Source organism: Malaclemys terrapin, chromosome 2, assembly GCF_027887155.1.
Source record: "Malaclemys terrapin pileata isolate rMalTer1 chromosome 2, rMalTer1.hap1, whole genome shotgun sequence".
NCBI lineage: Eukaryota > Metazoa > Chordata > Testudines > Emydidae > Malaclemys > Malaclemys terrapin.
The window spans coordinates 246636323-246660044 of NC_071506.1; the positions used below are offsets into that span (position 1 = coordinate 246636323).

A 23722-nucleotide genomic window follows, 5' to 3' on the forward strand; every position below is an offset into this window, starting at 1 on the left:
GACACTTTGTATTCTGTATTGTAATTGAAATCAATATATTTGAAAATGTAAAAAAATCCAAAATTATTTAATTAAATGGTATTCTATTATTGTTCAAGCATGTAATTAATTGCAATTAATTTTCTTAAGCACCCAACAGCCCTAAAATAGAGCTCTAGTTACTTCAGAAACAAAAAACAAAATCAACCCATTATGTTGGGCTTTTTCTAGCAATACAACAGCAATTGGGTTCTTAACTCGTCCACATGATTATTAGCTGCTAGGATATGACCTCACCATCAGCAACTATTTCTCATATCATACTGGTGTAAAAAATGGATTTTGCTGTGTTATTGCTACATCGGACATTCAACTGACAAAGATACTTAATTTTTGCAGGCGAGACCACCAACCAAATATTTCTGACTTTGTGATAGTAGCATTCATTCTTTGCACATTTTCAACATAAATGGATTTAAGGAATATTGTGAAGAATAATTTGGAGACCAATTACATTCAATAAGAATTACTGTTTCCCGAGAAACATACTACCTCAAGCATTTGTATCTAAACCAAATTTCTCATGAAAGGCCATAGTAAACTATTGTACAAAATCTATTACGAGTATGAGTATGTAAATTGAGTTTTTACTTTATTTAATTTGCTATGGAGTGTCTTCTCCCCTAATTTCACAAGTGTAATTCCTAATAAACTCTATTAATACTGTTAAATTCTTATCTTCATCTGGATTTCCAAGCATACAAGAGTTTTAGGGCTTGTCTATACTTACCGCGCTGGTTCGGCGGCAGGCAATCGAACTTCTGGGTTCGATTTATCGCGTCTAGTCTGGACGCGATAAATCGAACTCAAAAGTGCTCCCCGTCGACTCCGGTAATCCTGCTCGCCGCGAGGAGTACGCGGAGTCGACGGGGGAGCCTGCCTGCCGGGTCTGGACGGGGGTAAGTTCGAACTAAGGTATGTCGACTTCAGCTACGTTATTCACGTAGCTGAAGTTGCGTACCTTAGTTCGATTTGGGGGTTTAGTGTAGACCAAGCCTTAGACTGTACACTCTGAGGCAGAGACTGTCTTCTTTGTGTCTTGCACCGTGCCATACATATGGTTAGCATTAAACAAATTTACAACAATGGAACAACAACAACAACGGAATCAGATAAAGGATATTTCAGAGTGATGTTTTTATTTAGTGCATTACTTTGAACATCTTGCCAGCTTCCTTTCTAGTTGCTGAAAATAAATTAGTGAAATATTCTTGTCTAATACAAGCCATAAAAATCATATTTAATGAACTATGTCCATCGAACCCAAGGCAGCTGGGATTTGCTTCAGTCACAAAACAGCTGGGTGATTGGAGGAGTGGTTCATTCTAAAAGCATCTAGAAAGGCGCTTTTCTTTAGGTGCTGAACTGCTTTAATGTGGATCATTTTGAATGTTATTGCTATTAGAAGTGATGTTTTAGAAGATAAGTGAGCAAGAAGCAGTCTGCACAGGGATGCCTATGTGCCAAATGCCATTAAGTGATATAGTCTCAGCATGACATTTGTCAAGCCTCTGTCTCTGTTAAGAGTTAATGGATCCATTTTTAAAATGGCTTGCTCCCCAACCAACTTTCTTAATGGGAATGCAAGAAAAGACTGTTACTTACCTCTCGTAACTGTTGTTCTTCGAGATGTGTTGTTCACGTCCATTCCAATTAGGTGTGTGCACGTCGCATGCATGGACGTCAGAAACTTTTTCCCTTAGTAGCTCCCATCAGGACAGCAGGGGAGCCCCCTAGAGTGGCACCCTTATGGCTGTGTGTATAGTACTCTGCTGGCCCGACCCCCCTTTGGTTCTTTCTTGCCATGGACTCTGACAGAGGGAAGGAGGGTGGGTTTTGTAATGGACGTGAACACCACATCTTTAAGAACAACAGTTACGAAAGATAAGTAACCGTCTTTTCTTCGAGTGATTGTTCACATCCATTCCAATTAGGTGACTTCCAAGCTTACCATTAGAGGAGGGCAGGAGTCATGGAATGATTGATTGAAGGACAGCTCTGCTGACCGATGCATTATCTCTGGCCTGTTGATTGACAGCATACTGAGCTGTAAACATGTGCACTGAAGACCAGGTGGCTGCCTTGCAGATCTCCTGGATAGGGATCTGCGCCAGAAAGGCAGTTGAAGATGCTTGCGTTCTGGTTGAATGGGCCGTAAATCGCTGGAGCTGGAATCTTGGCCAGCTCATAGCACGTGTGAATGCAGTCTGTGATCCAGGACAATACGCATTGTGCAGAGACTGGAAGGCCCTTCATTCTATCGGCTATGGCAACGAACAATTGGGTTGATTTGCGGAAAGGTTTGGTGCGCTCTATGTAGAATGCTAAGGCTCTTCGAACATCCAGCGTGTGTAGGCTGCGGCGTCTCGGGCATGTGTGGGATTTTGGAAACAACACGGTCAAGCAAATGTCCTGTCCCATGTGGAATTGGGAGACCACCTTGGGGAGGAATTTGGGGTGTGGTTTAAGCTGCACCTTGTCCTCATGAAACACTGTAAGGGGGTTCAGAGGTGAAAGCTCTCAGTTCGGACACCTGCCTTGCTGATGTAATGGCCACCAGGAATGCTACCTTCCAAGAAAGGTAGAGGAGGGAACAAGTGGCCAGGGGCTCAAATGGTGGGCTCATGAGTTTGGAGAGGACCAGGTTCAGGTTCCAGATTGGAACTGGCAGGCGAGAATATGGGAACACTCTCTCCAGCCCTTTAAGGAATTGCCCAACCATGGGATTTGAGAACACCGAGCATGCAGACTCCCCTGGCTGGAAAGCGGAAATGGCCGCCAGGTGCACCCTGATGGACGAAAGGGACAGACCTTGTTGCTTAAGGTGTGGGAGGTAGTCCAAAATAACCGGGATAGGAAACTAAGCGGTTGACGACACTTGTGTTCACACCAGCAGGAAAACCTTTTCCACTTTGCCAGGTAGGTAGCCCTAGCTGAAGGTTTCCTACTATCAAGGAGAATCTGTCTCACTGATTGAGAACACTGGCTCTCCATGGGATTTAGCCACGGAGTTTCCAAGCCATGAGATGTAGAGACTGTAGGTTTGGGTGGAGAAGGTGCCCGTGGTCCTGCATGATCAGATCTGGGTAGAGGGGCAGGGCTATTGGTGTATGCATCCCTAGCGACTTTAGGGTGACCCTCGAGTCCTTAAGGCCGTGCAGCCTGGAGTCTGTTTGCTCCAAGAAAAGGCCCGAGCCCTCAAAGGGGAGGTCCTGGAGAGTATTTTGGACCTCTGGAGGGAGGCCCGATGCCTGAAGCCACGCTGAGCGTGACATGACTACCCCTGAGACAATGGCTCTAGCTGCAGAGTCAGCTGAATCGAGGGAGGCTTGCAGCAAAAAGTCTTGGCTACTGCCTTTCCTTCCTTGATTAACACAGCAAACTCTGAGTGCAAGTCCTGGGGCAGGCGATTCTTAAACTTGGACACGGCTGTCCAAGAATTGAAGTTATGTCTATTAAGGATTGCCTACTGGTTGGCTATACATAGTTGGAGGCCCCCGGATGAGTAGACCTTTCTACTGAAGAGGTCCAGACGCTTGGCTTCCTTGGCCTCTGGGGCAGAAGCTTGTTGGCCCTGGCGTTCCTTTTCATTGACTGCTGAAACAAGCAGGGAGTCGGATGGCAGAACAGGAACTCACAGTACTTGGATGGGGCAAAGTATTTCCTTTCTACCCCCCTTGCTGTTGGTGTGATGGAGGCTGGGGTTTGCCATATAGTGTTGTAATTTGTCTGTATTGTCTTTATGAGAGGGAGCGCTACTCTGGAGGGACCCCTGGGAGCCAGGATGTCCACCATCAGATCCTCCTGTTTGACTGTTTCTTCCGCCTGGAGTCCCATATTGAGGATGATCCTGCGGAGCAGCTCCTGGTGAACCCTGTGGTCGATGGGGGGCGGTCCTGAGACCGATGTACCTGCTACCGCCTCGTCTGGGGAAGAGGAGGACATGAGTTGCTGCTGGTTGCCCTCGTCCAGACCCTCTTGTGGATCCCCACAGGCCTAGGTTACATCAATGCCCAATGGGCCTGACACCTGCTGAGGTGTCATAATGCTTGGTACCGCCGCTGGCACTGGGCCTGCCGTTGCCAGTTGCTCTTGGAGATCAGATGGCAGCCTGGAGAGAGTGGCCTCTCTTGCCATTGATGTGTGCCTGTGAGGTGACCTGGAATGGTGTCATAGAATGCCCGGACCTGGATGCTCTGGAGATGGTGCCCTGTTGCTGATGGTAGATTCATGGGATCCAGAAGGGCCACTGTGGCTGCCAAGCTGAATGCGACTCTCTGCTGGCCATGGTCCAGTGCCTGCTATAGCTGGAGCGACCAGAGTCAGTCTCAGAGCTGGAGGATGCCGACGGAGGGGACCAGGGTGATGCTGAACCTTAAGCGGCTGTAGGATGCTGTGAGGTGCGGGCCAGAGAGCGGTGCCTGGTGGACTGGGATCACGAACGGTACCGGGAATCTTGGGACCGGGACCTCTCACTCTGAGCCAGTGAGGTTGCTGGAGCGGCGGTCCAGTGCCGGACGACTGATGGCATTGGGGAATGGCGTCTTGACATAGATGCATGTACCGCGGGTACATTCGCCGCCGATGCCGTAACCTCTCGCTGGGTCACAGGTACCGGTGAGTAGCGGGACACCAAACTCGAACGGGAACGGTGCTGTGAGTGGTGCTGGGATGGTGACCTCGAGCAGCACACCATTGCTGGCTTCCCTCTGGATGGCACCCTCTTGGGCAGTGCAGGAGGCTTCTCCCTACAGAGGAGATGATTTGACGCCAACAGCTCAATGAGGTCTTTCGCTGCCTCGAAAGTGTCGGGTGTGGACGGGTGTTCCACGACCTCCTCCAGACATTCATCAGGACTGGACTCACTGAGGGCTCTGGTGCCAGAGTTGACGGTGCTGGTTCTTGGCTTGGGCCCCCAATCAGTCTTTACGCGCCAGGAGCCTCTGAGTGTCTTGGTAGCTCTTCGGCACCAACTAAGCATCACAAGAAAGGGGAAAGAGGGCGCTCTCCCCAAAGAGGTCAACCGGTGCTGAGGTTGGTTGTCCCGCCTAGGTGCCGGCAATTTTCAGGGCCTAGGAGATGCCAGATCGCACACCGATGCCAGGGCACTTTGCACCGAGGTAGCCAGGTCTGGTGCCGGTCAGTCTGGGGCCGCTGGCTGTAACACAGCTTCCATGAGCAACTGCTTAAGACAAAAGTCTTTCTTTCTTAGTGCACGGTTTGAAGGCACTGCAGATTTTGCAGCACTCTGCCTGATGAACCTCTCCCAGACACCTGAGACAGGAGTTGTGGGGGTTGCTGTTAGGCAGAGACTTATGGCACGTGGCACAAGCTTTGAAACCCTGGGCTTGCGACATGCCCCACAGCCCAAGGTTGGTGCTGGAATTAGCTTCTAGACACGTGAATACAATATAATTATCTGATAACTATCTAAGAACAACTAACTAGAAGACTGAAAGGCTAAGGGATCACTCGCAAGCGAGAGAGAATATTCCAACGCCGCCATGGACGGTAAGAGGGAACTGAAGGGGGGTCAGGCCAGTAGGTACTATCTACATCGCCATAAGGGCACCACTTTAGGGGGCTCCCCTGCCATCCCAACAGGAGCTGCTAAGGGGAAAAGTTTCCGATGTCCATGCACGCAACGTGCGCACACACCTAATTGGAATGGACATGAACAGTCATGCAAAGAAGAAGTGTGACTTACTCTTCTTCACAAAGAGTCTTGTCAAAGTTTTTGACTCTAAATTGACTGGCCTGTGGGGGGGGAAAAAAGCTACCTTCTAGAAATTTAACAAAAGGTGTCAGTTCTATCATAATTCTGCTTCTCTGAACCAAAGAGGTCAAACAAGGCAACAACCACCATTAGAGCAAGTGTTAAAAAGTAAGTGTTTGGCTCTACAACAGCTTGAAAAATGTTGGAACTTTGAATGCTACTCTAAACAGTCAGTTCTAGGAAATTATTTAGCTTTAACTGAGATTATGTCATCGGGCAATGACTTTAATAGACACCACAATGACAATAGGAAAAGCATTCGCCTTTCTGAAGCAAATATAAATGAACAAAGAGCAATTTCCATATATGAAATGATCAAGCGATCGTGATTAATGCCCAAAATGTACTCAAAGAACAGCCTCCTGAAGAAACTACATGAAAAACGCTAGCAACTAAACCCATCCCCAATCCTCCATCTTCTGCTTATCTGGACTTTAAGATTATTAGTGACTTGATGAAGAAGTGGTAATCTACTACTGACTTGCATCAGAGGCTTTTAATTCTTCAAGAGAGTTTCATTCACTGTTGTGTTTCAAACATTTATGACTGTCTGTACTTGCCCCAGTATATTATAACCACTAAATCATACAATCCATCATCTCTTTGTCACTATTCTAGACATAAAATCCTGTGAGAATGTGCTTACAACACAAAGGTCACTTTGAACGTTGACTAGAGACATGAATAAAAAATAAAACATTTAATTAAATCCTTCAAAGCAACGAGGCTGCCATTACCCATTACAGCTTAGAAAAAGTTTTTCAGCTACTTCTCAGGTACTCACATGAGACCACATGTGGTAGTTTAATTGCAAGCACAGGATAAACAGAATCAGTGCCCAAATTCAGCCATTACCTGTACTTTCAAAAAACTATCATATGCCTGGTCCTTAATCTTTATAGCCCTTATTAGGCTGTGGGCTTGGCTTAGTGACCATATTTCCATCTGTGACCCACAGAGAGCTGTGCTCAATGGGCTCACTGCATTTGCTAGAAATTGACCAGAGCATGACATATTACTCACCTGTTAGCACAACTCTTCCCTCAATAATGAGGGCTGAAGCATTACCTAGTATCATTTCTCATGAAGTGTAAGAAAATTAAAGGAGATGAAAGACCCTACTAAAAAGAGCAGCTGAATTGAGTAGTGGTGGCTAACAGGGTCCTATTTGGACAAAAATAATATGATTCTTAATTTTGTATTTCGTGCCTAGATACCATCTTGAAGTAAGTATTAAAAATGTGCATATAGGTAAGTATGTGGATAGACATTTTAACCATAGGCACATACATTCTTCAGATGCATTAGCCTTACCGGTCAGGTAGTAACTAGGGCAAGTAACTATGGAAAGGATGAAAGATGTAATTAACACTAAAAAAAGTTTGCTTTAAAATGGCTGGTAGCTGTGAGGAATCAGGGCCTGCAGCAGACTAGTCTCCAGGAAGACTCATCAACACAACTGGCCTGCAGCAGGCTGCCTGATTAGCCACGCAACCTGACTGGCTGCAGAGGTCAGCAGGCTGGCTCTTCGCTATGCAACTTAACTGACTGCAGAGGTCAACTCAAGCCAGCAGAAGCAGCAGCTCACTGTCTTCTCAAAGCTCATAAAAGCCACTGTGCCTGCTCCTGCATTACCTTGTTCCTGCTGCTCTAGCCTTGCACCCAGCCTTGCCTCTGTCCTGCCCCTGCCTTGAACCCCTCCTGGTTGCTCCAGTTTCTGACCTCCGGTTTGACCCTGGGCCTTGACTCCTGATTACGGATGCTGGCTCAAAACCTGGTTCTGGTACCCAGTTTCTGCCTTCTGGTTTGACCCTTGGCTTTGGCTCCCAACGACTGACTATGACTCTGACCACTAGGCCTTCTGTCCGCTCCAGCCACTAGGCTAGACTGCCTTCATTCTGGTCAGTTGACATATTGAGAAGCCCTCTAATTGGGGCCAGCGGCTCTCAGCGCTAGCACTGACCCTACTAAGGCCCCAGCAGAACTGGCGGATGCCATCCAGAACCTGCAGTCGCAAGTAACCACCCTGTAATCACAGACTGTGGCCCTTTAGGCACAGATTGCTCTGCTGGTTTCTCCTGCTCCACCCCTCCCAGAGCTGAAGATTCTACTGCCCAACAAATCTGATGGAGATTGGGACAAGTTTTGGGGATTCCTGCACTAATGTCAGCTCCTGTTCCTCCTATGCCCCCCGACCATTTCCCACAGACCAGACCTGTGTGGGGCTCACCTTAAATTTGTTGACTGGGGGAGCCTTGGCCTCGTCTTCCCCACTCCTGGAACAGTCCAACCTCCTCTTGCAACAATTAGAGGAATTCATTCAAGCTATGTTCATCATCTTTGGCGACCCCAAAGGGTGCGGACCAACAAGACAACCCTTTAGGCCTTATGGCAGGAGGCTGGCCTGTAGCAAAGTACACTGCTGAATTTTGTCTTGTGGTTTCTGACGATACGTGGAATGACGTGGCACAGCACCACCATTTCCACCTGGGGTTAAATGAGGAGGTGAAGGAGGAGCTTTCCCGGGTGGAGCTTCCATCCAGTTTGGACAGCCTGATTGAACTGTGCATCAAAATCCAGGATCACCTTGCAGAGCGGCATCCTGAGCGTACCTCAATTTTCCAGAAGCTGCCATCCCCCAGGCCTCTGACACCCCAGGCACATGGGTCTTCCTTGACATCAGAGCTCATGCAGGCCAACCAGGTTCACCTGCACCTCTCCGACTCGGAGAAGCACCAACCCTGGGCTTTAAGCTTTACCTATATTGTGGGAGACCCAGCCATCTTGTCTTGATGTGTCCAGCGATGACTCAGGCAGAACCAGGGCCAGAAAATGCCAGATCCCCAGCTCCATGCAGATTTCAGGCTGCTAATACACACAATTTCTTCTCCTTCCTCAAAATTATGAGTGACATTATTTAAACAGAATAACTTCTTTTGTAGCAAATCACCCATTTAACAATGATGCTTTGTCTCAGTGTAAGAGTTAAGCTGTCTGGGTCTATCAAATACTGTAAGGTAATTTTTAAAGTTTTCTCTTGGTTGAATGATCCAGTGGAATCAAAGAGTTCAATTTTGCATACGGTTACAGACATCTTATGGAGGAAATTACTACACCTACTTCTCAGCCTGGTGATTTGCTTAATGAGGGGGGAGAAAAAAGGTACAGTACCTTGAATATTGCTGTGAAAGAAAAAAAAAGTTGGAGGAGGAAGAAAAGCAAAAGCCTACGATTAGACAGAAGAGAGAAAAATCATCAGGAAGAAATTAGTTCTCACATCTTTTACAATCATAGTTAGTTTGCTTTAGGATATAAAATGTCAGTTGACCTGTTAACCTGACTGTGCCACCTCTTACAAATTACACCGCACAAAATCAAATGCAAGTCAAAAAATATGTCTGCAGCAGGTCATATCTAAAGGAAACAGGTTGGGAGAGGGGAGAACAGAATCTCTTTTCCCTCCACCCACCCCATGAGTCTGGGCAGTCTCATTATTCCAGGTGTTCTAACAAAAGTATAGCCAATATTCTCAACACATGGTCCAAAAATCATTCATGTATACACTGAAAGTTTAAAGAAACATTTTTTCTGTTTATTTGCATGTGCGTATATTTTGTGGTTATGTATTTTGGTTACATTAAGAACGGTTTCATACCAGTGCAGGAGCAGTTTAATGTCTACACAATTCTAATGTCATTGTTTCTCTGAATTCTCCCTTTATTGCAAAACCACAATAGTAACTGACAAAAATGTGCACATAATTCTGAAAGGAACTCGCCTCTGTTTAACTTCTCATGGTAGAGTAAACATATGAAAGCTTTAATTAGGTCCTTGGAACTCCACAATAGTTCTCCAAACATCCATGAATGTTTTTGTTAGTATTTCATTAAGAATTCCTTACCTATGTTGCTCACTGAACAGAAATATAAAATTACCACCAGAGATTGCAAAAACACATTAATATATTACAATATAGAGACCACTCTGCTGGCACACAGGATTTTATAAAAACACACTCCCACCTGTGACCCTATTCAGCTAAAATTCTCTACGTGACAGTTCAGCAGGAGTCTATAAAAGTCACTGCTGGATCATTTATAAAATTCCATGCAGAAGCTGTACTTGTCAGTCCTATACTCTGTATACCCTTTATCACCACCTGTAACACTTTGCTTTTTTTGTGGATTTGTTTTCACTGGTTGCTGATAAAAGTTGTCAGAGAGGCATTTACATATTTTTATGGAAAAAACGCACCACAAGTTATAGAGTTTCCCTCAGTTTCAATATTTGGAACAAAATATTTTAGTGTACAGATTGCAGTTTTTGCTGCATTATTTTAATATTTCTAAAATTAGTTGTCAGAGTTAAAGCCTGATGTAACTCTCCTGCTTATTGTTCTAAACTAACTGTGGACTGGCAACGTAAAAAAGTCTTCAACAAGAAGAACATCTTTCAACCCACTGACCCATCAGAGAAACTCTTTCCTAAACAAAAACATTTATCATTCAAATCCGTTCCCTTCACAGCTAATCTCAATGTGTGATCACCACCACCAGGTGAAACTATTTTCAACAAATACCTGTTTCAATTTGTAAACCGCTATGGCACATCCCTAAAAGTATTACTCCTAATGTGACTTGCCAAGCCCTGCTCTTGTAAGCCTACCACCTTTCCTCAATGAAGTTTATAAATTGAACACCAAAAGCAGGGACAGTGTCATACAAGAACATAAGAATGGCCATACTGAGTCAGACCAAGGGTCCATCCAGCCCAGCATCTTGTCTGCCGACAGCAGCCAGCACCAGGTGCCCCAGAGGGAGTGAACCTAACAGGTAGTGATCAAGTGATCTCTCTCCTGCTATCCATCTCCACCCTCTGACAGACAGAGGCTAGGGACACCATTCCTTACCCATCCTGGCTAATAGCCATTAATGGACTTAACCTCCATGAATTTATCTAGTCCTCTTTTAAACCCTGTTATAGTCCTAGCCTTCACAACCTCCTCAGGCAAGGAGTTCCACAGGTTGACTGTGCGCTGTGTGAAGAACTTCCTTTTATTTGTTAAATACCTGCTGCCCATTATACGTATGGATAATGTATTTTCCTAATATGGCTAAGCCATACTTTTTTATTCAGAAAATTGACCCACAAGAAAGTAAACATTTAGGAATTTACAGTGATGTGTGTATAGAGCTGCATATTTTTAATTAAAATCTAGCTATTGTGTAGGCTGTGAAACCGCTAAAAACCATTATTGGACTTGTTTTGAAATTTATGGAGCAATGACTTATTATACACATTTACATGCACTTACCTTAACAGGAAATTATTTAGTAAGTAACATAGCAAAAATTTTCTATTTTCTTGGTATCAATGCTTGGTGTGCAATCAAGCTGCAAGGACTTTGTCAAATGCTCCATAGTAAAAGCTATAACATAATACAATAAAGATCAATACTTACTACTTATATGTTTCTGAACGAATATATTCAAAAACATGAGACACTCCCAGCTGGAACTGATCTGCTATAGGGGTAACCCAGGGATTATTCTCTGCTTTGAAGACTTGCTTTTGACCAGTCAAATCCAAATTACCTGAAAGGGATTAAACAAAAGGGCATGTGAAAAGGAGATCTCTTATCCTAGACAAATTACTCACTGTATAAAATTATTTTCATTCTTTGAAAGAGTATGACTACCCAGTTAAAGCAAAACGCCAATGTTTTCAGGCTTAGTATGAGGAAGAGGTGGGCATATTAGCTCCTGACATACTATATAATATGGATGTAGAGCCAAATTCCACCCTATTTACTTCATTGGTGTTGCAGTACTCACAGTCAGGATGAATTTGGCCCAATGAATTTTAAATTTAATCCTACTATATTTCAACATATTTCACATTTATTCATCAAAATGTGTCTTAAAAACGGGACTTAATGATGCATAGGCCCTGAGCTGGCCTTCTGTACAGGATATAAATTTCACTCATTTAGCACTACTACACCTCTACCCCGATATAACGCGACCCGATAGAACACAAATTAGGATATAACGCGGTAAAGCAGTGCTCCGGGGCGGGGGGGGGGGGGGAAGGCGGCTGCGCATTCTGGCGGATCAAAGCAAGTTCGATATAACGCAGTTTCACGTATAACACGTTAAGATTTTTTGGCTCCCGAGGACAGCATTCTATCGAGGTAGAGGTGTACTACAATGGGTGTGAGATTAGAACTTGAGGCTTCCCGATTCCCAATTTAGTACTTATTTTTCCAGATGACACTAACTATTTGGGGGCATAAAAGGACCTGCTAATTTATACCATTAAAAATAACCTTGACCTTGAAGGACAACTCCACAGTAGTATTCCTGGTCACATTGCTTAGCAGGAATGAACAATGGCAACACTTTTTTCCATAGGTAGGGCTCAATGGTGCAGGTTATTTCCGATATCACAACCACAAGCCCAAGTCTAATGAAAAATCCCCAGCTGGTGTTTTTCCAATACTTTAGCTTGTGCAACATCCTACAGTTTATGTTGGTTATAGCTATCAGTCCAGAATACAGAAATTCATACCTATAACCTGCCAATTTAGCTATTTTGATAACAAGACTTGAGATTTATTAGAAGTGTCATTGATTTGTCTTTTCCTAAGTTCTCCCTGCAGAAAGGTAGAGAAGTACACGCCCAACTGAGATTCCTCATGATAAGGAAACATTATGCTATACTCCAGTTTTATACTGAGTCATTGTCCTAGCTATACAAATCATTATCTGCATTCTCTAAATTAACTGTTCACACATACATTTAAAATTGCAATAACATTGTGTAACGTTATGGATGTCATGATCAGGGAATATAAAAACAGCTGTGAGAAAGTTAAAAACTGTTGTAGATGAAGTGGGGAAATAATAAAAATAGCATTTTTCATCTAACCAAACTATGTAGCTAAAAATTAAAGCATCCAGTCTGGAAGGCCAGCCTAACCAAGCTGTTACCTCTATATGAAGTAAATATGTGCTTATTTTTCAAATTAATGCCATTTGTATATCTCGAGTGAATGCGTACGTATGGATGTAATAGCATCTGCAAGCTGGCTCTTGGCTGGCTCAGTTAAAACCTCCCCATGCTCTGCATTATGTTTAATCCTTAATGCAGCTCTCTCTGTGAAAAAGGGTTATCATAATTAGAGTGAAGCTAGACCATTATACTGTGTGAAAAGATGACACTTGTCTCATATTGGCCTATCAACAAGTTACCATTACCTCAGCAAAGCTCATCTGTCAGCTGTCTGAGGTCTGTTCTGTTTTTAAGTAATAACCTGCAGGAAGCATTTCACCCCTCTGTCAGTCAGGCAGCAATTGCCCTAACTGCATTACGCTTCAGTGCTTCTAGTGAGGAGCCTCACACCCATCTCCTTTATTAGGACGACTCAGCAGCATGTGTGTTCTAACAAGGATCAGGCATCAGGATTAAGCACTGTGACAAAGAGGACCTAATAAGATAGAATCTATGCTGGCTGGCTCAAAGACACAGATTCACACTGTTCACTATTCAGTTTAAAGGCGCAGGCCACTAGGGAGGCAAGTCAGCACTGTGATTACCAGTAACCCTCTGACCAATGCTACTATGAAGATCATACATCACTCAGAGGCTTATTCTGCAATTGCAAATTGGATTTTCCCATTTTATTACCTGCAAAAGAACCACATACATTTCTCTCCAAAGCCATCAACACAGTAAGAGCTCACTTACATTTATAATTCTGTAAGCAGTACATCAAGTAAAACGATCAATCTGTGTACAACTTATATAAACAGTTAAATTCAGGAAGATAAATTTGGCCCCATTATAGGGCAAATGCGATTTTGCTTATGGAAATGGACTATACTTTTCCAAAAATCTCACCAGAAAGGTCCTTAGCTGAGCACTCCAATCCCAAGTTGGTTCAGTAAATTACTGTCCATATTAAATAACCGGGGGAATGCTGCCTGAAACTCTCACCTCCTCACTGTTGTGCTCCCGCTGTAGATTCTGAATACCATACAGATCATTTACATTGAATCAATTTACAGGAATGACATTCTGTTGAAACCAGAGGTCTTCTAGAAAAAGGTTTCCTAAACAAAATTAATTTTTGATGCATACGTTAAAAGGGCACCACTCAATTTCCTTCTTCCTCTCACTTTGCAAAAAAAAAAAAAAAAAAGGAGAGACCACATTTAGTTATTTCATTTTATGGAGGTTGGGGGTGGGGCACAAACTTATTCGGGACATTTAGTAAACTCACAAGTCTATAGCTCCAAACCAGGAATAAATTCCACCCCTTACTATGAGAGTAGAGGAGGAGTTTCCCTTAGGTTCGCTCCTGGCGGAAACAGGGCAGCTACTGCTGGGCAGGGGGAGTGGGAGTTCAAATGTCACAGATTTTCTACTAAAGGATCCAGGAAACAGCTATGCTGCTGTAGAATGGGAACTAGTAACCCTCCCATGCTCAGGGCATTGAGCAGCAAGAGACCCGGTGTTTCCAAAGACAGTGAGTGAATCAAGGAGGTCTGTCTGTGAGGGGGAGGAGAAAGGACGGGGCACTGAACATTAAAATCCCTACCCCAAAACAATACAGCCACCAGACAGGGAGGGGAGCCACAGGTAGCACATGAAGCACAACAAGCAGACACAGGGGGGGTTGACTAGATCCATCCCAAGCCCTGAAGGATGGAAGGCAATGCACAGAACACTTTCACCAAAAAGGGCATAAAAGTTAGCAAGGAAGAAGCAGTTTTACTGATGCAAAATCGGACTTCTGGTAACACTACAAAAGTCACTCTCACAAACATATATAGGTAGGCTTGGAATGATTAGATTTTTTAATCAGTAAATTTGGAAAACGTCAATTTCACCACACACACAAACTGCCCAAAACAGTATTTCCAAAGATAACAATTGAAATTTATAGATAGGCAAAGTAAGGCATTCCAGTGATTTAGACTTCTGAATTAGGTTGGTTACAAATGGACTAGTGAATTAATAGTAAAAACATGTACTATTTGTCAATGTTAGGCTATTTACTTTGTATATTTTGACATGGGATACTGACAATTTGTGTTTTAATGATTTATAAAGCTTTACTTTTTGAATCTCAATGTCTATTGTTCTTAAATAAATGTCTGACCCCCCCTGCCCTGCACAATTTCCCACAACAATGAACATTTAAAATAGATAGAAATATATGCTTTGAAAGGATCAATATCTGTCAAAAATATAAAAAACATATCAAATTCTGCCAAGCCTACAAATACGTGCATGGACAATGTTGCAGCCATAAATGTGTTTTACAGGTTATGTTCACAGCTACAATATTTGTGAGATCTTGCTTCCCAGGGCAAGGATATGTACCAAGTAGGGTTCAAAAGTGACATTGAAAATGACTAGAAAGAATGGCCCTGACTCTGGGCCCTACTCTAGCAGTGCAAAGTAGTTAGAAAGCTGGGAGATTTGGTCCCCAACATTCCCCCTACCTAAGGGAGGGTTCCTCAAGTGTTAGTGTTGACTCAGCAGCTCTATTGCCACCCCCCGCCACCCCCAGCAGAGGGGGAACAGGCAGGGGAAAAGGGTCATGGCAGTTGTTCTCATAAGTGCATTTTCAAACCGTACTGTACATAGTATCCCAAAGACTTTAGGAAGTTTTGATACTGCTGTACTAAGAAGATTACATCAAATCCCTCTGATATTTTTAGCAAGTTAAACACAAAATTGCATCTGGTAAAAATCCAGCGCTGCAGAATGAATCACAAAAAGTAAGTGTTGGAGATTGCACTTATTTTTGTTTGGTTCTGACTACCTCAATCCATTAAAAAATACCTATACTTTATCAAAGAAAATTTAGTATTCCTAATACACTGCTATTATGGTGGAATACAACAGGCCTGTGATTCTCTTCTCAGTTATGAGAGTAAATCAGAAGCAACTGGAGTCAATGATGTTACACTGGGGCCTGGTCTACACTAGGAATTTCATAGAATCATAGAATATCAGGGTTGGATGGGATCTCAGGAGGTCATCAGTCCAACCCCCTGCTCAAAGCAGGACCAATCCCCAGACAGATTTTTGTCCCAGATCCCTAAATGGCCCCCTCAAGGATTGAACTCAACCCTGGGTTTAGCAGGCCAATGCTCAAGCCACTGAGCTATCCCTCCCTCCTAAATTAATGGAGATATCTTATCTCCTAGAACTGGAAGGGACCTTCACTAGCAGGAACAAGTACTGATTTTGCCCCAGATCCCTAAGTGGCCCCCTCAAGGATTGAACTCACAACCCTGGGTTTAGCAGGTCAATGTGCAAACCACTGAGCTATCCCTGCCCTCGATAAGCTAAGAGCCGGGAAAAGCAGGCCGTCTCAGAGGGCCAGGTGCCCTCCGCTGTCAAACGTGCCCCTTTCCCCCCCGGGCAAGGTCGTGTACAATACTCCGATTGATCCCCTAGGCTGAGCTCTGGTTCTCACAGCTTCTGAAAAACCTGTCCCCTACTTAAGTATAGCTATGTCTTTGAGGTGTGTGAAAAATCCATACTCCTGAGAGATCTCTATACCAACCTAACCCCCAGTGTAGACCAGTGCAACCTCCTCTTGGGGACGTGGATTACCTACCCTGATGGGAGAAGCCCTCCCTTCGGCGTAGGTAGCATATACACTGAAGTTACCCAGTGGCACAGCTGCAGTGTTTTAAGTATAGACATGTGCTCACGTACAGCTAGTCAGAGAGGACAATGAGGTCAGATCAGTTTCTAAAATACAATAATGCCACTGCTGGACCTGCCCCCAAATGCTTTGCAAATTATGAAATCTGAACACAAAAAAAGGTTTTGCTAAACTATACCCAAGCACCCCCATTTTAGCCCAATTCACTTCCTGATTGGCAGCAAAACGCCTGAGGCCTGGTTCTCCATTCGCCATTTACAGCTTGTCTAAACAAGTGCAAAGTGGATGTAAAATGCTATCAAATAAGGACAGTAACATTTGACATCCCTTTACACAGGTATAAGAGACTACACAAGACCTGAGGAGAATCAGGCCCCTGATTCTGCTCTTACTTACAATGGGGTAATTCAAAAGTAACTTCAATTATTTTAAAGATCAACGATTGCCACTGCTGCTCAGATATCAAGCCAGCACAAATCTAAGCAGCATGAGTGCGCCAATAAGCAGAGCTCCAGATGCCCTGCCTGAACTCTGTGGGAAGGAGAAGGGTCCCCTTCCTCTGCTTCTGCTCCTCCTCCTCCCCCCATCTTTTAGGGCTGGGGACCTCAGAGTCAGTGTTTCAAAACTATGAGGATGCTATGTGGCTCAAATCCACGAGGATGACAGGAGGAGGGTGAAAATCCAGGCTCAGCAAAGTCAGGGAGGGAAAGGAGTGGAGCTGAAGGTGAAATAGGCAGCTCCGTTTTTAGACCGCATGCAGGATCAGTAAGAGGAACCTTCTTTGCTAAGAGGAATACACTTTGTGGCATTCCTTACAATAAGTGGCCTTTCTGTAGGTCTGGGACTTAACTCACCACCATACTAAACTAATGTCTTGACCAGCCTTGGGTGAAACTCAGGAATTTCACCACTGAAATTAAGAAAAATGCTCTGCTGCTGCTAAGGCACCTCCACCTCAGGAATGCCCCTAAAAAAAGAGTTATAACACCAAGGGTTGTAAAGTAGAGACCCCCCGGGGGCTAGAAAGTTTTAGGGAGGATACAAAAAGACAAAACAAATGGTAATATAGATAAGATAAGCTCTGATCAGGGAATTCATGCTGACCATCTGCATGAACAAAGAAGTTTATAAATAAAGTTACAATTTGGGCATGAGAGAGAAAACGTAAAAAAGACTTGAGCAGGGAGGAGGAAACATGGGTGCCAGTGCATGATTGGTTAAATTTTGTTACCTAGGGGGTATTGGATAATGTGATAGGTTTAGTAGAGTTAAAGGTGGCGGCTAGTTTTACTCATATAATGTAAATGAAAAACAATGCTCCTTGGGAACCATCTCCAGACTGCAGTTCAATATCAAGCTGCTATAACTCTTATCCCTTCGCATGACCGTGAAGTGCAGAGGCATCGCCAGGAAACCCCAAATAAGCGGATCTTGACTGGCCACTGGGTGAAGTTTGCCTGTATATTGGTAGTGGTGAACATAATAGATTTGCTTGGCACATGTATTCTATGTGTGCGCGCTAATAAATAGCTGTGTAGAACACAGCTGTGTACACGTCTCTTTCATTGGGAAAAGGTTCCGTACAGCCCTGAACCCTGTGGATAAGGGTATGTGCCTTATGTCCCAAGCCGTCGGAAGGGAAAGGGTGAAGATGCCTAAACTGATCAGGTCACGCCTTGGGCCCTCGCTAGGGTAGAGGGCATATATGGTACCTAAAGATGAACTGGAGCCACAAAGTTTGGCTTGAGCTTTTACCTTCAGAAAACCTCCAAAATAGCTTACTGCTATGCCTAGCATACTCTGCTACCCTGAACATCCCCTACGGAGCTATACAATCCTCTGGCTTACTAATTGCCACCTGCAGCTATAGTAAATGGACTTGTTTAAATATTCAAAGTTTATTTTGCTACAAAACAAAACAATTTATTCTCACACTTTGATCTATGCTGGTTCATTTCACTGCAATGAGTCAACTGATCATTTGTCACCATTTACATTTGTAGCATTAACCACCCTATTACCTAGTACTAGGTAATGTTTTTCTTTTTCCTTAATTCTGATGGCATAAATTGACATTGTGTGAACATTCACAGACTGCTCAAGTATCTGCAAAAGCTCACCAGAACAGAGAATGGATTACTACACAATCAAATCTTGATTTCAGAAAATAAAGTGGAAGACAATGTGATTGCTAACTATCATGCTGGTCAGTATTGTCTCATTGCTTTCTTGTGCTCCTTCTGTTGGCTGTATCCAGCAGTTACCTTAGAGTAAACTCCTCAGGGCAAGGACTCTCCTTCTCTTCTGTGTTTGTACAGTACCTAGTACAGTGGAGTCCCAAGTCATGATTGGGACTCCCAGGCACTCTCAATACAAACACGATGAAGAGCAAAAGCAGCACACACTTCCGACTCCACGAACTCCAAGGAGCATTTATACTACTTTAAAAATAATAGCTGTATTAAAGGAATTAAACAATTGTGACATTTTAGAAGTGAAAGCTAGCATTCAGCCTAGAAATGTATCCTGACTGAAATGCCAACTCAACAATTCTGCTTAATGGGCTTAAATTATCCCTAGTGAAGCACCATTAAGAACCATGGAGTTATACCAGGGATAATTTTTGGCTCTATACCACAATCTCAGTAACTTTTTTCAGTTTGCTCCCTCCCCTTACTACTCTGTCCCCACTTTCTCGCAATATGCTAGTCTATTGTCCTCAAAATTAGTCCTTATGTGTTATCATGCAAATTTTTCTTACAGGTGGCATTAAGACTGAAATTTAAATGTTCTTTCCATTACAACTCAGAGGACGCTCTCTCTCTCTCGCACACACACACACACACACACACACACACACACAAATGTGAGAAAAGTAATTAATTTTATTTTTTTATTTAGATATAAATACTCCTGAATCCAATTTTATTAAAGGCTAAGTAAGGGATCAACTTACTACACAAAACCTAAACTTCGGTTATATGTAAAAATGTGTCTATCTTGGTTTGTTTTAGCTTTGCTTTGCACTCTAGGCTTTATAATTTTTATTACTTCAGTGCCATGTTCTTTTCTTTCAATAGCAAGATAGGAATTGGCATAAGTGTGGGGTGGAAGAAGTATTATCAATACTATGTCATAAAATAGGTACTAAGATAATTAATCGTGAATAATATGAATATTAAGTTCCGTTTAAAAAAACCCGTAACAACTAGTTTGTATTTCAGAAAGTTTTATCAAGCAAGACTAATTTTTAAGCAAGCCTGAATATTTGCAGGCTGTGGATTAATAATTTATATTTACATGATGCTCTATGAAGGGTAAGAGCATCTCTGATTTGAAGCTCTCCCCTTTTGAAGGTTTAGTAACAGAAGAGATGGAGAAGGGTTATTATAAAGAAGTAAAAGACGGTTACTCACCGTTGTAACTGTTGTTCTTCGAGATGTGTTGCTCATATCCATTCCATTAGGTGTGCGCGCGCCGCGTGCACGATCGTCGGAAGATTTTTACCCTAGCAACACCGGCGGGTCGGCTGTGGAGCCCCCTAGAGTGGCGCCTTCATGGCGCTGAATATATACCCCAGCCGACCCGGCGCCCCCTCAGTTCCTTCTTGCCGGCTACTCCGACAGTGGGGACGGGGGGCGGGTTTGGAATGGATATGAGCAACACATCTCGAAGAACAACAGTTACAACGGTGAGTAACCGTCTTTTCTTCTTCGAGTGCTTGCTCATATCCATTCCATTAGGTGACTCCCAAGCCCAACTTAGGTGGTGGGGTCGGAGTGAGACATTGCTGTGTGCAAAACCGCTGATCCGAAAGCAGCATCGTCTCTGGACTGCTGCACTAGTGCATAGTGAGCTGTAAATGTGTGGACTGATGACCAAACCGCTGCTCTACAAATGTCCTGAATCGGAACTTGTGCCAGGAAAGCCGTTGAGGAAGCCTGGGCCCTCGTGGAGTGAGCGGTGAGGTGCGGTGCTGAGACACCTGCCAGGTCATAGCAAGTCCGGATGCAAGACGTAATCCAGGAGGATAGGCGTTGTGAGGAGACCGGTGAGCCTTTCATTCGGTCGGCCACTGCAACGAAGAGTTGCGTCGTCTTTCTAAAGTGCTTTGTGCGGTCAATATAGAAGGCCAGGGCCCTTCGTACGTCCAGAGAATGCAAACGTTGATCCTGGCGAGTGGCATGTGGTTTGGGATGAAAGACCGGGAGAAAGATGTCCTGGTTGATATGAAAAGGAGAAACCACCTTAGGGAGAAAGGCAGGATGTGGACGAAGCTGCACTTTATCCTTATGGAAAACTGTATAAGGGGGCTCGGATGTAAGCGCCCTGAGTTCAGAAACGCGCCTTGCTGAGGTGATGGCTACAAGGAAGGCTGTCTTCCAGGATAGGTACAAAAGAGAACAGGTGGCCAGTGGCTCGAATGGAGGACCTGTGAGCTTGGAGAGAACCAGGTTGAGGTCCCACGTCTGAACGGGCTGACGTTGTTGTGGGTACATCCGGTCTAAGCCCTTGAGGAATCTAACGACCATCGGGTTAGAGAATACCGAGGACGCGAGTTCCCCTGGGTGAAAGGCCGATATAGCGGCCAGGTGAACTCTAATTGAAGATATCGCCAACCCCTGCTGTTTTAGGGAGAGGAGATATTCCAAAATGAGAGGAATGGGTGCCTGCAACGGGGACATGGCTCGTTGTTCGCACCAACAGGAGAACCGCTTCCACTTGGCCAGGTACGTGGTGCGTGTTGAGGGCTTCCTACTGCTCAGCAGAATCTGTTGGACAGAGTGCGAGCATTGCTGCTCTGCCTGGGTGAACCATGGAGCAGCCACGCCGTGAGGTGGAGTGATTGGAGGTCGGGGTGACGCAACCGGCCGTGGTCCTGAGAGATGAGATCCGGATCCAACGGAAGCGGGATCGGTGTCTGAACCGAGAGCTCCAACAGTGTGGTGTACCAATGTTGTCTTGGCCATGCAGGAGCGATCAGAATTACCTGTGCCTGGTCTCTGCGCAGTTTGAGCAGTTCCTTGTGGACCAGAGGAAACGGAGGGAAGGCATAAAACAGGTGGTCTTTCCAGGGAAGCAGAAAGGCGTCCGAGAGGGAGCCCGGAGCTCGACCTTGTAGGGAGCAGAACACGTGGCACTTCCTGTTGTCTCGAGATGCAAACAGGTCTATCTGGGGAAACCCCCACCTCTGGAAGATGGAATGTATAATGTTCGGACGGATAGACCACTCGTGCGTTTGGAAGGACCTGCTGAGTCGGTCCGCTAGAGTGTTCTGGACTCCAGGGAGGAACGATGCCGTGAGATGGATTGAGTGGGCGATGCAGAAGTCCCACAGGCGAATGGCCTCTTGGCATAGAATTGACGAACGTGCTCCTCCTTGCTTGTTGATGTAGAACATGGCCGTGGTGTTGTCGATGAGAACTAACACACAGCGGCCACGTAGGAGATTGAGGAATGCCTGGCACGCCAGGCGTACCGCCATCAGTTCCCGAACATTGATGTGTAGGGCTAACTGGGATGCAGTCCACAGGCCCTGGGTATGGTGTTCGTTGAGATGGGCGCCCCACCCCAGAGATGACGCGTCTGTGACCAGGTGCAGGGAGGGTTGTGGGGCGTGAAATGGCATCCCCTCGCAGACTACAGTGTGATCTAGCCACCAGGTGAGGGAGGCCAGGACCGAGTCCGGGACCGTGACCACCATGTTCAGGCTGTCCCGATGTGGACGGTATATTGATGACACCCAGGTTTGAAGCGGGCGAAGTCGAAGTCTGGCATGCCTGGTTACGTACGTGCAGGAAGCCATGTGACCCAGCAGGGTAAGGCACGACCTCACCGTGGTAGTTGGGAAGGCCTTGAGCCCTTGAATGAGGTTCGTGATGGTGCCAAATCGGTTGTCTGGCAGGATGGCTTGTGCACGTCTGGAGTCTAGAACTGCGCCGATGAATTCTATTCTCTGGGTAGGTTCTAGAGTGGATTTGTCCTTGTTGAGTAGGATGCCCAACTTGTTGAATGTGTGCACTATTCTGTGGACATGAGCGTGAACTTGCTCCTTGGTGCGACTGCGCACCAGCCAGTCGTCTAGGTACGGGAACACCTGTATCCCTTGCCGACGAAGGTACGCTGCCACGACAGCCATACATTTCGTGAACACCCTTGGGGCCGAGGATAGGCCGAAGGGAAGGACTGTAAATTGGTAGTGCACCGTGTTTACCACGAATCGCAGGAAGCGTCTGTGAGGTGGGTAAATTGAGATGTGAAAGTATGCGTCTTTCATGTCGAGGGCGGCGAACCAGTCTCCAGGATCGAGGGAAGGGATAATGGCCCCCAAAGAGACCATGCGGAACTTCAACTTTACTACGAATTTGTTGAGTCCGCGCAAGTCCAAGATGGGCCGCAGACCTCCTTTGGACTTGGGGATCAGGAAGTAACGGGAATAAAATCCCCTGCCCCTTAAGTCTATCGGAACCTCCTCTATGGCCCCCATGGCCAGGAGCGTAGAAACCTCCTGTATAAGAAGTTGCTCGTGAGAAGGGTCCCTGAAGAGGGACGGGGAAAGGGGGTGGGAGGGGGGGATAGAAGAAAACTGGATAGCGTATCCCCTCTCCACCGTGCGGAGGACCCAACGGTCCGAAGTTATAAGGGACCAAGCACGGTGGAAGTGGGAGAGGCGATCCCGAAAGGAGGGAGCTGGATCCTGGGGGATGACTGGGGCGCCGTCCTCGACCGCACCTTCAAAAGTTCTGTCTAGGACCTGAAGGTGGTCTTGGTGGCCCTTGGTTCTGACCGGGTTGAGGGCCAGCCCATCTTCTCCTACCACCTCGCCCTCGCCTTCTGGCAGGGTCCTGTCTCTGACGAGGTGGAGGGGGGTAAAAACGTTGAGGCTGCGGCCTAAATGGTCTGCGCTGGGGACCCGCAACATGCATCCCCAAGGAGCGCATGATTGTCCTGGAGTCATTGAGGCTCTGCAATCGAGAGTCCGTCTTCTCCGAGAACAGCCCCTGTCCTTCAAAGGGCAAATCCTGTAGGGTCTGCTGTAATTCAGGGGGCAAACCCGAAACTTGGAGCCAGGAGGTCCTGCGCATAGCGATACCTGCGGCCAGGGTCCTTGCGGCCGAGTCCGCTATGTCCAGGGAGGCCTGTAAGGAGGTCCGAGCCACCTTCTTACCCTCCTCAACCATGGCTCCAAACTCTTCCCTGGACTCTTGGGGAATCAA

At 45.4% G+C, this 23722-nt stretch overlaps 1 protein-coding gene across 1 annotated transcript in view; it reads right to left on the bottom strand.

Moving 5' to 3' along the window:
* Positions 1-23722, bottom strand: part of RSU1 (Ras suppressor protein 1) — a 187212-nt gene that overhangs the window by 73499 nt on the left and 89991 nt on the right. The window contains exon 8 of the mRNA XM_054020597.1: positions 11277-11409. Coding sequence (XP_053876572.1) covers positions 11277-11409 — 133 coding nt within the window. The remainder of the gene's footprint in view (positions 1-11276; positions 11410-23722) is intronic.